Here is a 15,010-nt window from a genome sequence, read left to right as displayed (position 1 = left end):
GTTTAGAGTTGAACTCAGCATTAGCAGCAACAAAGTCAGTGCACATGATGAAAAAAAGATAATTGGTTCTGGGCAAAGCCACAAAGCGCTTTGCGGGTCTGTTTATAGAATCATAGAATCACTAGGTTGGAAAAGACCTCTAGGATCATCGAGTCAAACCATTCCTATCTTCCACCAAACCATGTCCCTGCACACCTCATCCACCTGTCTTTTAAACACCTCCAGGAACTGCGAACCAACCCCCTCCCTGGGCAGCCTCTGCAAGTGCCTGATGACTCTTTCTGTGAAAATTTTCTTTCTTATGTCCAGCCTGAACCTCCCCTGGCAGAGCTTGAGGCCATCCCTGCTTGTCCTGTCCCCTATCAGTATTTATTGTGCAGTATTTATTGCGCCGTTTCCCTTTGTCCAGTCCCCTGTTTAATATTTATTGTGCTGATTCCTGGGGATCTAATATCCACTTTTAAAATTTCACTTCTTGGGGTTTTTTTTTTAGGGGGTTGAAGGGTGGGATTTTTGTATTGGGACCTACAACAGGCTGTAAAACAAGACTGATTAAATCAATTTCATCCTTGGTTAGCAACAGTTTCTTCAGGCTTCTGGCAGTAGTTGGGACATTTGAAATATTGGCAAAGCTTGTTCTTAGTTTCTTATAGATGAGATGAACTATATTTTCAGCCCTTGAGATCACAGGTCATAGCTCTGCTTCACCAGCTTCCACTAATGACATCACTGATACCTAAAACAAAGCAAGGAATTGCTGAATGTATCAACTGCTAATATCAGTGTTTGGGAATTTGGGACTGCTGTCATCTTCACCTTTTGCTAAAAGTCCAAAGCCAGTTCAGAAGAAAGGTTGCTGCAGAGCACAAACAATTGAAAGAATAACCATTTCAGTTAGCAGCTTTACAACAGCAGTAAAAAACATTTTATTTTCTGCACATCCAAATACAAAAAGAATATTCACATCATTTAAATCAATGGTTGGGCTTTTCAATGACATGTAAAGAACTTATCAACATCTCTTGGCCCATATTGTTGTAATTACATTTTATCTGCTTGATTGAAAAAAATTCACCCTGTATTTCTAAAGTTTTGTAAGTTGTTTTCTTTAAAGCCTTCCACATGTAAATAAAGTTCAGAAAAAAATAACGTAATGTTTATCTTGCTTTAAAAAGACATACAGTAACTCAGCTTATCTTACCTGAAAGTAAGATTCATTCTTATGCATTATGTAAACTGTAAAAACAGTTTTTATTTGAAACATTCTTGGAAATATTTTTCATTTATCTGTGTCTAAAAAGCTAAGTGCCTACAAAAGCAACCTTTACCTGCAGAGACAAGAGGCCACACCCTCTCTTGACTATTTGACTCAGACTAATCTCATTTCCAGTATGGAGTGGAGAGCACCACAAGGAGTTTTTGTCCCACCTCAGCAGATGGAAGGACAGTTTGGGTCAGATCCTGATGTCATCCCAGTTCCCATCTGTGGAAAGCAGTGAAGGAGAGGTAATGTCTTCACTATGAGGATTTTGTGAAGCTACCAATGAACTACTTATGAATCCTGTGAAAGACTGTATAAACCTTCACTGAGACACAAACTTCAGTTCATCTATGCAGCTTGCTTAATGCCTCTACTGCTCAGTGTGGTAATATAAAGTCATGAATTACAAGGTGATAAGGTTTGCCTGTTCCAGACAAACAGATTTGTTAAATCTATATGACCTTCTGTTCCAGAAGAAACTCTTTAAGCAAAAGCCTGGCTTCTACCCAGATTTAAAGGAGATTGCTTTTCAATGGGCTGCATTAGCAGAAGACTGGGACCAGCTGGTGGGATGATCAACAACTTCTCTTTTCTTTTCCTGTTTTCTTTGGTTTTGTTTTTTTTTCCCCCTCTGTTGTGGTTCTTTCAAATTCAGTTTTGGTTGATGGGAGTCATACCAGAACTTGAATAAAGAAAAAATATCTTTCCTGGGAAGGTAAGCTACTGCTTAATGGTAATGAGAAATATTGGCTCTTTTATACATAAGCTATTCTTTCTTGCAGTTTGCTTTAAGCAAACCATTTTTATTATGAACCTTCTGTGCCACCCTAAACTTGCAATAATTCACATATAACTTAGCATGTGTATTAGTGGTTTTCTTACATCCTATTAAGATTATAGATTTTTAAACTAATATCTTTTTTATGATATCGAACATACTACTACCAGGGAGTCCTAGAAACATTGCTTTGTGATCCTGTGGCCCTCACTACCCCTTCTGTTCACTTACGCTGGGTGTCAGCATTGCTATTAGCATGTGCTTCCCCAGTAGTGCTGTGGTGGGACTTCAGCAGAGGAAGCCTGGCTAGGTCAGAGAAGAATCAGGCTAATCTGTATCTAGAAAAGCTATTATGGCTTTTTCTAATTTCATAGTAGTGTATTGTTGTGTCTGTTTTTTATAGACCTCAACCAGGGAATAGGAGGGAAGGGAAAGACAGCTTCTTAAAGAGCATTAAGAAACAAACCTATTTTGCTTATGAGGAAAAATGAGCAAGACGTTTGATCTACGGCAGGCTTAGCACCACAAACTATAGACTTCTAGATCAGTGTCTTTAATTACTCTTCTAATGACACATACTCCAGGGCAATCTGAATTCCTTGTTTAAACTCCAGTTTACATCCAAGCATGCCTGTTCAACTACATGCATTTATAAAGATGGTCTTGAGGAGGTAAGCAACAGAGCCTTGACTTTTGATCAAACTGTTGCCATGCTGGGTGGTGTAAAATTGCCAGTTGAGGTTAAAAAGTAAGCTGTATTTTTTAAAAAGAGGTGTTTATGCGTTTGGAGAGGTGTAGTAGAGTGGAAGGGAGCATAAAGGTGGTAAAAAATATCTGTTGGATCAAAATGATTGGTGGCTTTTGGTGAGGGATTTTTGGTTAGTGTTAGTTCTGGTGGGGTTTTTTTTGTATGTGTGTGTGTACTCTACCTCAAGTGCTCAGCTAGACTGTATAGAGGCTACAGCGCTAAGGTGGATTGGATTTCTGCCTTTTCGGTCCTTTCAAAAACCAAGAGACAGAAGCAAAGCACCACGCTACAGCAAAAATCTTCTGGCACAGATGGTTGCATAGGATGCTTTTATGTTAATGTTTCAGTGTGAAAATGTTAATTATGCTAACAGTACTTTTTAAAGTATTTTTGCACATGTCTGACTTTCCTAAAATGTACCAAACTGCTTATGGGGAGCAGAGAGAGTGTGTGTGCGTGTTTTGCTTTATATCTTGCTGCATATCCTGTGGTCCTCATCCTGAATGACAAGGAGGCAGGAAATCTGTGGCTCTGCAAACCTATGTTGCATGATACTGCCTTCTTGTTACTTGTGTTTTTTCCACTTTCCTAATTTGCTGAGATGCTACAAATTCCTCAAAAAAACCCAAGCCAAAACATTTTTTTTTTTAAAAAAAGCAACATGATCATAATTCAAGTCCTGAATTACATACAGCTGTGTTGATTTGCAGCTACTTTAGTGATTCAATACAAGTGTCTGTAAGCAACAGAATAGCTCTTACTCAGAACCAGCATACAATTTAGCTGCTTATTCACATATTCCTATTGAAATGTAGCTACCCTTATAGAAAAGGGATATGGCCAGTGTAACAATGGGGCACAGCCCAAAATAACACATGGGAGTTAATTTGATATAATAAGGTTGCTGAGGTAGAAAAATATTAAGCATGTACATATGACTAATGACACTGAAGGACCAACATCAGTGCACTGCTCAGTGATAAGTTGGACTGGAATGACTGAAAATTAGTTTGGCCTCTCTTTCTTTGACTATCACAGCTCTAGAGCTAATCTTGAATATCAACAGCAAAAGTGTTTGCACTCAATCTAGCCAGTTATCTCTATGAGGAGACACGCAGGCATTAAAGCACATAAAGTAAGCTTCAATCGGGCATATAAGCAGAAAGCTAATCTGGTATAAGTGAGAACCAATTCCATGACTAGATTACATTTTCCAGGAAATTAGGGTATACTGATTTGTAACATTTTACGCACAGGAGCTGAAAAAGCACAGAGCAAGTCCAGCTGTTCTGTATAAACACTGAACAGCCCTTGCTGAAATTATTATGTCTAAAAATACAATTAAAATACATCTGATGAAGGAGGAAAGACAGGAATCAACTTTCATGGATCTCCTTTCTTCCACATGTAGTTTTAGGCAAAGCTTTATTTCCTCAGGCAATGTTAAAAAATGAATCAACTCAAAAATTTATCTAAAGAATATGGATGTATATTTGGATAGCATAGTAACTTGAGCCAATTCTTTTCTTTCATGCTGAAGATTATCACAGTCTCTTGAGTAAGCCATTTAACCCCTAGAACAAGTGAAAATGAACAAAGATATGCAAATACAACTTAAAATTAAAAGAAACTTGTAAATGCTGCTTTATTTAGTTCTTACGATAGGGAGGCACTTTTACATTAAAAAAAAAAAAGGTTTCATTGTAACTACAGTATCCTAAAATATTCTTCCATGAGAACAAAAAGAAATGGTGTCTGCATAGGAAAAGGAAGTGATTTTTTTGTTTTTTAAATTTCAGATCTCTACCATTTATAGGATTGCTGATGCTTTACTTTGTGTTCCTCATCGCTTTTGTGTTTGTTGCACAAGGCAGAGGCTGACCCAAGGGCTTTCCAGAATGCAGTGGGTGCTGCAGAGATAGCATAAATGATCACAGGTGTACTTCATGTCAGAAATCCCAATTCAGCTCTGCCTTACATGCAAAACCTGCTTATTTCAGCCATATTCTTCAGTTTAGGTTCAAATGAAGAAAGTATGTGTTGGGGTGGAAGGAGAGCAGAGAGGGATATTTTCCTGCAGTTATTTCCCTTCCATGGAGCTGGAGAAATCCAAAGTGTTTTTTTTACATACCATTCTAGAAAAGTGAACTAGTAGTTCACTGCCAGTTAGTTCCTGGGTGTCAGCCGTATGTGTCCTTGCTGATAAGCAGCTACTTATGGACCACTGCTGGACAGATCTGAAGACTGTACTGAGGCTGCTGGTGTGAAAGTCAGAGCAAATCCTGTATTACATTACACAAGTGGGAAGTGAAGTTAGTAACAACACTGGACAAAGCAATAATGCTGAAAGATGGGCTCAGATTCTCCAATACAGATGTACTAATATTAGTACGCAACAATGAAAGAAATCTCACTAATGTCAGTGGGAGTATCTCTGGAGAAAGGTAGTACTCAAAATGAATATCATCACAATCCATCCTTCTGTACATACGTTTCCACTTCAATGTCTCCAGTGAAGAAGGCAAACCTCATGTTGAGAATCTTGGCAGATAAATGTCTCTCTGGTTGATGGATGAGAGTATGTATTCATCAGGTATAGCAATTCTCTCGCTATTTATTTGGTTTGGGGTTAATAAAACCACTAGGTGAGCTGCGCAGGAAAGCTTACAGTTGTGTGAAAATGAGGTTGGAAGTGGAAAGAACACTCAAAGGAAGTTCAAGAAATATTAGAAATGCTTGAAATGAGCACACTGGAGGAAAACAATACTTTTCTAACTACCTGTTCCATTAAAGTTGCTTGAGTAGAATATGGCTTTACATTCTAATGTTACTAGCAGAATTTAGGCTTTCAAATACATCAGAAACACAACTGCAACAGGGCTTACAAATAAATCCCTTCTGGGGCTCTGTATGTGCAAGGTTGACCTACATAAAGGGAATGCGGTAGACCATTAGAGGGTGCTCATATTGAGGAGTGCTAGATTTGTCTCAAATGGAAGAAATATTTCCCACAATTTTTCAGCTTTACTTAGCAAATTCCAGCTTGATGTCCCATGATGAAGACCAGAGCTCCTTCTTTCAAACCACCTCCTCTGTTTTCCAAAATTGCCTGGGGTCTATTTTAATTCACTAAGTATATTACCTGACCTCATCCAGAACTCTGTGTCTAAAGCTGGGTTCCTAAGATAGAAGCATTAGAGCTGGTGCAGTATAACAAGAGCCATTATAAAAAACTGAGCTACTTACAAAAATATTTCAGTTTTGAAGTTGTTTTACCAATCTTTATATAAGTTGTAAACATTCAGAAAGAGCTTGTGTTCTGCATTCCAGGGCGGGGGTGTTGGGTTTGTTTGTTTGTTTTATTTTTTTTTTACCAAAAAGCACATATTACTAAACCTGTAGAGATTTTTCTTTGTATGTTATGCTTGGAAAAGTTTAATGACAGTGGTTTTGCTTAGATTCAAACACATTACCGAAATTTTCAACTTGTAACTTTGTGCTGATATATGAAAAATAAGAAGTAAAATTGGTTCTAAACAGAACTTCTTGAACTCTTTCTCCAAACTAAATATGTCAAGGCTCATAGTATGAACTCAGTAGATATATCTAGCTTTAAGATTTACCACTGATAGAATAAAGTAATATTTTATAGAATTTTGATCTTGATTGTCTCTTTACAGCTGAAAAGGGAGGATTTCCTCCTCCCCCCCGACATTCTATATAAATGGGTGGAAAGCCACACTGTTGATTATTTTCCTGGCACATCTTGAATAAAATAATACAGGCTTCATTATGGCATGAGACTAATTACACAAATTATATCTGAAAGAAAAAAGTTAAATTAAGAATTCAATGGTTACAGCATAATCAGTGGGCACGAGTGAGATCTAATGTCATTGTGTTTAGAAATGGCTTCATCCAGATCCAGCTGTCTGTTGTTGACCTTCACCTCCATGCAGCCATTATAAAAAGCAGTTACTAACGCAGCACCCAGAGGAACATCTGCACAGAAACACATTCAATGTATTAGGCCAAGGCATGCAAATTCTTATGTATTTTTCAGATTAACAGGAACACGGGGAATACTCCATTCCCCATCCATCAGTTGGCCATGAGAGAAAAGAGCAATTTGGCAGGAAACACTTAAGTTATTGTCCCTTTTCTTTAAGACTGAGATAAAGTCAGCAAAGCTGAGAAAGGTCAGTAAAATTTGAAATATGTGTTAGAAGTCTATTCCCATCCAGAAATCTAAGAACATGAATGGTTTTCATAGTAGCATTTCCTGTATTAACAACAGCTAACCAATAGTTTGTTTCCTGGAGTTCACTGTTCTTATCCTGACTTACAAACAGATGTTTATGGGTTTAGAGGTTGCAGAAAGAACCACCTTTCTTTTGCCAGAAAGCTACTCTGGATTCAATTCTGCAGGTTCTCAGTCAGGAGACCCCTGGGAGCTCCACATGTTTTACTACTTCTTCAAAGTGAATTCTCCATAAAAGACTCACTTTATCTGTTGTTCATTTAGGTATTTTTTGGGTTACCAGAACATCAGATTGTGGATATGCTTCCAAGAAACAGTATGTTAATCACAAAATCAAGCAGGCATTGTTTTGAAGTTTTAGGTATTCTTACAAGGCAGACATAAGGTGATCCAACTACCTTCAACAACTAGAATGAGGATAGAAATTAAATCTCAAGAAAATAACTTCCTTTTTTTTTTTTTTTCCAGATGTTAATCATGCTATCCCTTCTAGAAGATGACTTGACTGTCTGGGGAACAAGAAATATTGCTTCCCTGTGACTTTATTTTGCTGTAAATTGAGGTACTTCACAGTCCTGTAGAATCGTGCCCTTCTGCTCTTTTTACTTCAATGATAACACTGCTGTCATAGAATTGTGCAAGTCTCAATTAGCCTCCGTTCTTTGGGCTGAATAATTAACAAGTATACACCCAACGCTGTTACTAGTTTGAAGAAACTTGTATCAAAATTGGGGATTCTAGTGTTCATGAAATGCATATTTTTGTTAGGTGCCTTTTAACCATACAGTTCTGTGTACAGTAGCTCAGCGTAGGGATGCTTACATACCCTTTTATACTGCTCTGTAATCCCAGAGGCTTTTCAGGTGCAACGTAGAGTGAGTAAATGAATCTGTGTAAAACAAACTGGCTGTACATGGGGACCTAAACTAGTTTTCCTATACTACTTTTTCTCTCTTCAGTAGCAGGCTGTTGTGGAAGTGGTTCCTTTAGATAATGTTGGGGTTTTTGTTGCTTTTTTGAGACCTCTAAGTAGAAACTCTTTACACGTACAGAGTTTTTTTGTTAATCTGCATGTTGAAAATACCTCTCATATTTGAGAGATTACACTCACTTCTAAGGAGCAGCAATTAACTAATACATGCTGCTTATTTGTTTGGGATGCTTGACTGAAGCCAAGGTGTTAGCTCTTCAGGTGCCAACTACTCTGTGGCTGACAACATACTAGAAAGAATCATCACATTAAATACGATAAAGATAATGAGATCTGAAAAATTTAGTGGAATCTTAGTTTAGTTACTTAAGGCTCAGTTAACCCACTAATTCCCTTCTACTGAGCAAACACTGACTTCATCCTCCTTTTAAAAGTAAGCAGGCATTACAAAAACACTGATGCTTACCTGTTGCTGTATATGATGGTACTGTACCATTAGTGCATTCTTCCCATTCTACACTTTCAATCTGAATGGAACTCACCTGGTTATCTGGTTGCCAAGATATTACATATCCATTCAAAAAAAAAAACCCCAAATTAGAGGAGAAATTCTCATATTTGGTGCTTAATTCTTGTTACATCCTTGATTATCAGTGTGTGAAGACTTGTAGAGAACAAGTTCCAACACACGGGCCTCGATACTGAGGCAACTGTCACTTCAGACAGAGACTATGGTACCTGCAGTGCTGCCCTAAATACGTTGCTTCTATTCTCACAAGCAATTCTAGAGGGTGGAACCATAATTTCAGCCTTCCTGGTGTACACTACCCTTGGAAGAAATGCCTAAAGAGATCATCTCCAATGGATACACGGTTCCTCCCCTCCCCTACTCTTTGTCTCCTACGGAAGAAACACACTGCAGGTAAGGGCCAGCTATATCTGGAGCAGTGCTATGATGCTGCCTGCAGCCTACATGTAAACTGGATGCCAATTCGAGACTTTTAGACAAACTCTTAGAATTTCCTTAGGAACTGTGACTTATTCTCCATAAAATAACTTATTTGGAGGATACAGAAAAGCTCTGTTGGTAGCAATGTTGTAACCATGCTGTCTTTCCTCTACCAATTTTCAAGTTTGAGGATCTTAGGCTTTGAAAAATCTTCATCTGTGGTAATGCTACTAGTTTTTGTGATTCACCCTGAAGTCAAACTGTTTCATAGATAAGCACATATAAACTTCCTGTATAAAATAGTGCCTGTATATGTCTTAAGATTGTGGATGCACTCGCAGCTGCTTAAAAAAAAAATTTAAAAATGCTGTTTCAACATATTTTCTGTTACATAAAGATTTCCAGTCATCTATTGGCCAAAGTTTAACTGCTGGAACCACATTCCTGATTTCTCCTTCTGCACTTCTGACAATCTATTTACAAATGCTCGGTTTTGTTATATGCTTGATTCAGTTCCTAAATTGCCCCAGCTGGTGGCACTTCAAAAATAGGCAATGCCCAATCCTCCACAGCTCAGAAATCAAGGTATTTTCCAAATTCAAACCTCTAGATACTCATGCCTTTTAATGGGCCTAATAATGCTACTGTTGAAAAGCTGTCTCCCTCAACAGCTGAATAGATGGGATGAAACAAGAAGCACTGGGGCGGGGGACTGGGACCTGTTTCTTTTTGTACAGTTGTAGGCTTTTCCTAGCTTGAGTAAGAGTGAATATAATCAGGCTTGGAGAAATAATCAAATTAATTAAAAGAAATATAATTCACCTGGCAGGCCGCCCAAGTAGGTAACAACATTTCCCATCATTGCTTGACGCAGGATAGACAGTTGCTCTGGATTGCTTCTGTCCGTGTGTGAATCAACAGACAGTTCAAGTTGCTGTTTGGTTACTACAAGTCCAACCAACACTTTTCTGGGTGTACATAACTTCTTTGATTCCAGTTGTGCAACAGTGATGTTTCCAATAGTTGCAATGATTTTCTAAATGAAAGAATGGTAAGTCACAAATGGTGTCACATAACTTTAACACACAATTACACTTAGTTCTGATACATTTTATACTGGAAGTAGAAGAAAAGGAAATATTAAAGCCACATTTTAAAAAATTGTACCTTAGGTTGGAAAAGTTACTGAAGTTGATGTATGCCATTCATTTATACTCTTAAATTTATAACTGAGAACCCTCACTGTAAAAAATCTTTGGCTATGGTTCTGAGGTGAAATGCTGTTTCTCTTAAAGGCAAAAGGAAGACTGCTACAGCTTCAAAGGTAACCGGGTGTTCACTACAGCTTCTTATTTCAGGCAAAAGCATGGATTAGCCATAGTGTATAATCCTGCTCCATCTCGGGATGCCTGATTTAAACAGATGTAAATGGAAACTTAAAGACAAAATGATGTTTGTAAACTGAAACTAATATGATGCCATTACTACTATATGATCATTCTACTTCTGTCATATTCCCCTTTGTGTATTTGGAAGAAAAGGTGAAAGAAGACATGAGTTAATGGATAATAACTGACATAAGAGTGCTTAGTCACTGCTGTTGCAATTGTTCATAGTAAAATATTTTCTGCACATTGCTATATGATTTAAGTGCCTTTCAAAATATTAATTCAGCCTACCAGCTCCAATGCAAGTGAGTGAGTAGCTTTTTTTAGCTTGATTTTTCACAAATTGAGTAGTAAATTGAGACAGAAACAAGACGGGTGACAAGAGGTATATATATATCAGCTGCTATGATAATTGTAAGATCACCTGTGAGTCAGCAGAGTTAGAGTCCACTATAGACAAAGCCAGAGGCACTGTTTCATTAGAAACCAAGGCAAACATAACACCAGTGTCCGCAGATGGGCGAATAGTCATAGTCACATTTATTAGCCAGTCTTCAGCACTGTCAAGATTATCTGTTTTAACAAGAATAATTGAAATTAAAAAATCCAACTGCTAATAAAAAAGTTAGTATGTTGTTAGAAGTTAGTATTTAACTGGCTTCCACCTTGGAAAAACTATACTAATCACAAGGAAAACCAGTAAACTTTGAAACTTCTAGAAAGAATGGTAAATCTAAAAAAACACCAACCCCAATTGGTAATGCTGCATCCTGCCTAATCTTCTGTGATTGCTGGACTCTTTTTTTTTTGCTACCCTCTCCATTCTAATGTGGTACAGGTGATACATTTATTAGAGGTCAGTTCAAAATTAAACCCAAGTCCTCTAATTTACTCATAAATTGCTGCCACTGAGTGAAAGATCGACAGTTTTCATAGCTTTTTACATTACAAAGCCAATCCAATATTAAAATTGGAATATGCAGGTGTGTAAAGTGGATATGCAAATGGTGCAAATATCATTTCATATGATGTACAGTGAAGGTAATCTAAAAATTACTACATAAAGAGGTATTTGCCATCTTTTGTATCTTTTCTTCCAGTGTTTCTTCCTCACCACATGTTCCTAAAACATGAGGTGAGGTTATACTCCTACACAAAGACAAATGGATAGCGAGAGAGTGGGCTATAACAGCTCACAGAAGGGCAGCAGTACGTGTGAGGAACCTCTTGGATTTGGGGACTGAGAACAGAAAGGAGAAGGGGTGAAGTCATGGCAGCAGTCCCAAACACAAAGGTCAGGAGGAGCCATGGCAGCATGATGTTAGTGAATGAACTGGAGGAAAGTTGAGGAAACTTGAGTAGCATAGGAAACTCTGATATAAGTTGGTTGAAAGCACAGAATATGAAAAGCTGGAGAAGTATTTTGAAATGGGCTAAGGAGTGTAAATAAAAGGTCTCGAAAAGAATATAAAGTCCTGGGATGAAAAGGATTGGGGATCAGAGAAGGGCTGAAGGGTGGCATAGCATTTGGGATGGAGAAGAGTGTAATGACGACAGGACTTGGGACGATGCTCAAGAAATGCCTCATTTTGGGCACTCAGGTGTGCAAAATGTGATCCTGGATTGGAAATTTTGTAACTAGGGCAGGATGTTAGGCAAGAAAGTTGTGGGTTCAAAAAGGAACAAGAGATGCACCTAAAAACTCTATATAGGCTGTTTGTTTAGAAGCAGAACTGCATACACAAAACTATTAGCGATCCTTTTTTCCATACCCAATCTTCTCTTTCTGTCAGTCATATGATAGCTTTCTCCCTTAATGAGCAGGGGACAGAATCTTTGGAAAGTGAACGTGTTCAACAGTGTCCATCCTTTACAAATAAAGAATATGCTTCCTAACCTAAAGCACTTCAGAAATCAAATTGATGACACCAATGAGATCAGAATTCTCATTCAAAAAATTTTCTAACAGAAGTCATGGAAATCACTGCTGGATGCAGTGGTTTTTTTTTCCTTTTTTTAGCAATTCATCAGTTCCATTGCCACTACATCAAATAAAATACAGAAATAGACACAAAACTACTTACTATAGTTTATCTGAAACTTTGCCATTCCAGTGCCAGGGTAGAAGGATCCTCTCTCCACTGCTACTAAACAGTGCTTACTTTGCTTTTCTTGTATAACTTCTTTTACACCTGAATGTCCCTGATTCATCAGGTTCCAGGCACGAATGCACCCATCTAGTCGAGGGTTAATCTGTAGAACAATTACAGCACTAGGTGTTTGCACTTAAATTTGTTTTAAAAATGTTAATAATAGGGCATTACTTGATATATCAGCTTAGCTCTCTGATTCACATCTGAAAAAAAATGGACTTTTTTTCTTAAAAAAAAAGGTGCAACCTCTTCCATACAGTAAAGTTTTGACTCTCCATTTAGACTGCCAATTAGTTTGAGGTCTCCCGGACTCAGAAGCAGACAATCACAACAACTTGTCTATGCCCATCTCCAGCATAAGATAGAGCTGTTGAGGATGGAAAACCAAAAGAATTATGGACTTTGTCTAGCCTGAGCTATCTTAAAACCTACTGAAAATGAAAGCTCATCGTGTTCCTGCAGAGTGAATTCCATACCTATTCAGAGCCTAGCAAAAACCAGCACCAGAAATATTAATCACTCTGAAATGCTCTCGCAGCAGAAGTGGTGGCAATTCAAGGAATCTTAAAGCTATATTAGGAAACGGACAACAAACCCCTGAAAGATTAGACTGTAAGTGCTGTGTTTTTAAAACTGAAACCTAACTTAAGACAGATTACAAAACTTCTTCCATGTTTATTTTCAAAAAAAGTGGTTTAATAAACTGATTTTCATTATCTAGATGGATTCCATGCCACCCTTCTTTCCTCAGTGAAAATAAACAACACAAACGAAAAACAAAACAGTATTAATCAACATCGCTCTTACTATTGTAGTTACCTGTTTAACAAGAGTGTTGCCCACTTTGCGGGGTAATCCTGCAATATATACCTTAGTTTCCAAGAAACCCTGTGATTGTTTAAAGAGAGTTCCTGGGCTGTTAATACTCATCACAGCTTCTTTAGCTATTTTTACACTGATGCTGTGTTCTAGTTCTTCAACAGATATCTAGAATGAAATATAAATATTTACATGTACACACACATAAACATGTAGAATATGTTAAATAACTAATTACATATACCTATATGAATCATTACTAATGTTTCTCCAAACATCAACGTGTAAAATAGTTTTAATGCAGTCAGCACTTACAGCACATTTAAACTTGAATCATGCATGACAACCATCCATATCCAGGGGCACCCATGGGAGGATGATCTTCCCTTCCACCCCATCCTGTCTCTGGGAAAACCCATGCAGCTGATTAGTTTGCCTTGTGTGCTACAGAATCTGCAAAAAGCTGATTTCTATAGTGACTCTATATCCAATGCACATTTGTCATACAGCTCTACATGTCATTGCACCCTGCTACAGAGGATTGAATCTTCAAATAGGAAGGAGACCAAATAGGTTCAACGCTTGCTCCTGCTGTTATCAGGCATCAAAGCAGATTTTTAATCTCAAGGAACTTGTACTGAACTGAAACAGGAGGTCTATAGAGAATCCTACTTTCTCTCACCCCCTTTAAAACTAAACAAAATCTAACTGATGTTAATGATTTGGTATTGTTTATAGACAGTGTAAGTCAGCAAAGCCTTTCATCTTAGGTATGCAAGCTTGAAGAACAAGATGGACTTCTGATCTAGTAAATGTAAAACTTGCTCTCTAAACAAAGTATCTAATAACTACGCACTTGACCATGCAATCACACTTTTTAATATTCTGCTGCTACCTTTTTCATGATTACAAAGAATAATCCCTAGGTTGCCAGGTAGTGGTACTTACCTCATTCTTGATTGTAAACAGGTGCCACAATTTCCCAGATGCCAGGCATTCCTCTACAATTCCTAATGCCCTCAAATCACAGATTTAAAAATCAACCATTTTAAGCCTTTTCAATAGTTCCTCCCTATATTACTTATCAAGGCAAAATGTTCCCACAGTGGTTTAAAGGAAGGAAAGTGGAAAGGAAAATCCAGCTTACTATATGCCACAGTCCATCGTTAATGGCTTTGCCTCCACTGGTGACCTTTGTTCCAAGTTCATTCTTGAATTGAATTTCAATCTTCCCATCACGAAGAGCAAGCAAGATCCATGATGCACTGTCAAGGGATTCTGCATATAGTATAACTCCCTCTGCATCGTATGTCCGGAAATCAAATTCTGCTGTAAATCTGAGTTGTGAAGAAGAAATCTTAATAAGAAGACAGGAATATGAAATACTGGATGGCCTAGGATAACCCATTAATAGGGTAAAAAGAATTTGTAGATTTGCTGAAGACAACAAAAGGAACAAGTAAGGGCGCTGTAATTAAGAACTCAGGTCACTTTCACTCTATTTTGTTCTATGTCCACTAGATGTCATTGTCTCTCATGCAGACCCACAGAAAAATCATTCTGTATTTACACAGAGACTATTAAGATAGCTTCAAACATTTATCATCTTAGAAAGGTCTTCCAGGAGAGCATTAATGCTTGGTCAATTCCGAATAGTGGCAGAGGAAAAATTCCTCAATATTTATGTCCTTCTGTAAGGTTCTCAGGCTCTGAGGATCAGCA

General features: G+C 37.8%; 1 protein-coding gene across 4 annotated transcripts in view; it reads right to left on the bottom strand.

The window, feature by feature from the left end:
* Positions 1 to 923: 923 nt before the first annotated feature.
* The window catches only part of PROS1 (protein S), a 38,699-nt gene continuing 24,612 nt past the window's right edge, over positions 924 to 15,010 (bottom strand). For 3 of the 4 annotated variants that reach the window (XM_054056165.1, XM_054056161.1, XM_054056163.1), the window contains 7 exons: positions 14,436 to 14,625; positions 13,289 to 13,456; positions 12,401 to 12,569; positions 10,741 to 10,889; positions 9,751 to 9,964; positions 8,446 to 8,529; positions 924 to 6,789 (listed from right to left, as the gene is read on the bottom strand). In XM_054056165.1, coding sequence (XP_053912140.1) covers positions 6,644 to 6,789; positions 8,446 to 8,529; positions 9,751 to 9,964; positions 10,741 to 10,889; positions 12,401 to 12,569; positions 13,289 to 13,456; positions 14,436 to 14,625 — 1,120 coding nt within the window. In that variant the 3' untranslated portion in view covers positions 924 to 6,643. The remainder of the gene's footprint in view (positions 6,790 to 8,445; positions 8,530 to 9,750; positions 9,965 to 10,740; positions 10,890 to 12,400; positions 12,570 to 13,288; positions 13,457 to 14,435; positions 14,626 to 15,010) is intronic. The other variant, XM_054056164.1, reaches the window with a different exon arrangement.

The sequence above is a fragment of the Cuculus canorus genome, chromosome 1 (assembly GCF_017976375.1).
Source record: "Cuculus canorus isolate bCucCan1 chromosome 1, bCucCan1.pri, whole genome shotgun sequence".
Taxonomy (NCBI): Eukaryota; Metazoa; Chordata; class Aves; order Cuculiformes; family Cuculidae; genus Cuculus; species Cuculus canorus.
This window is presented reverse-complemented; position numbering and strand designations above follow the sequence as displayed.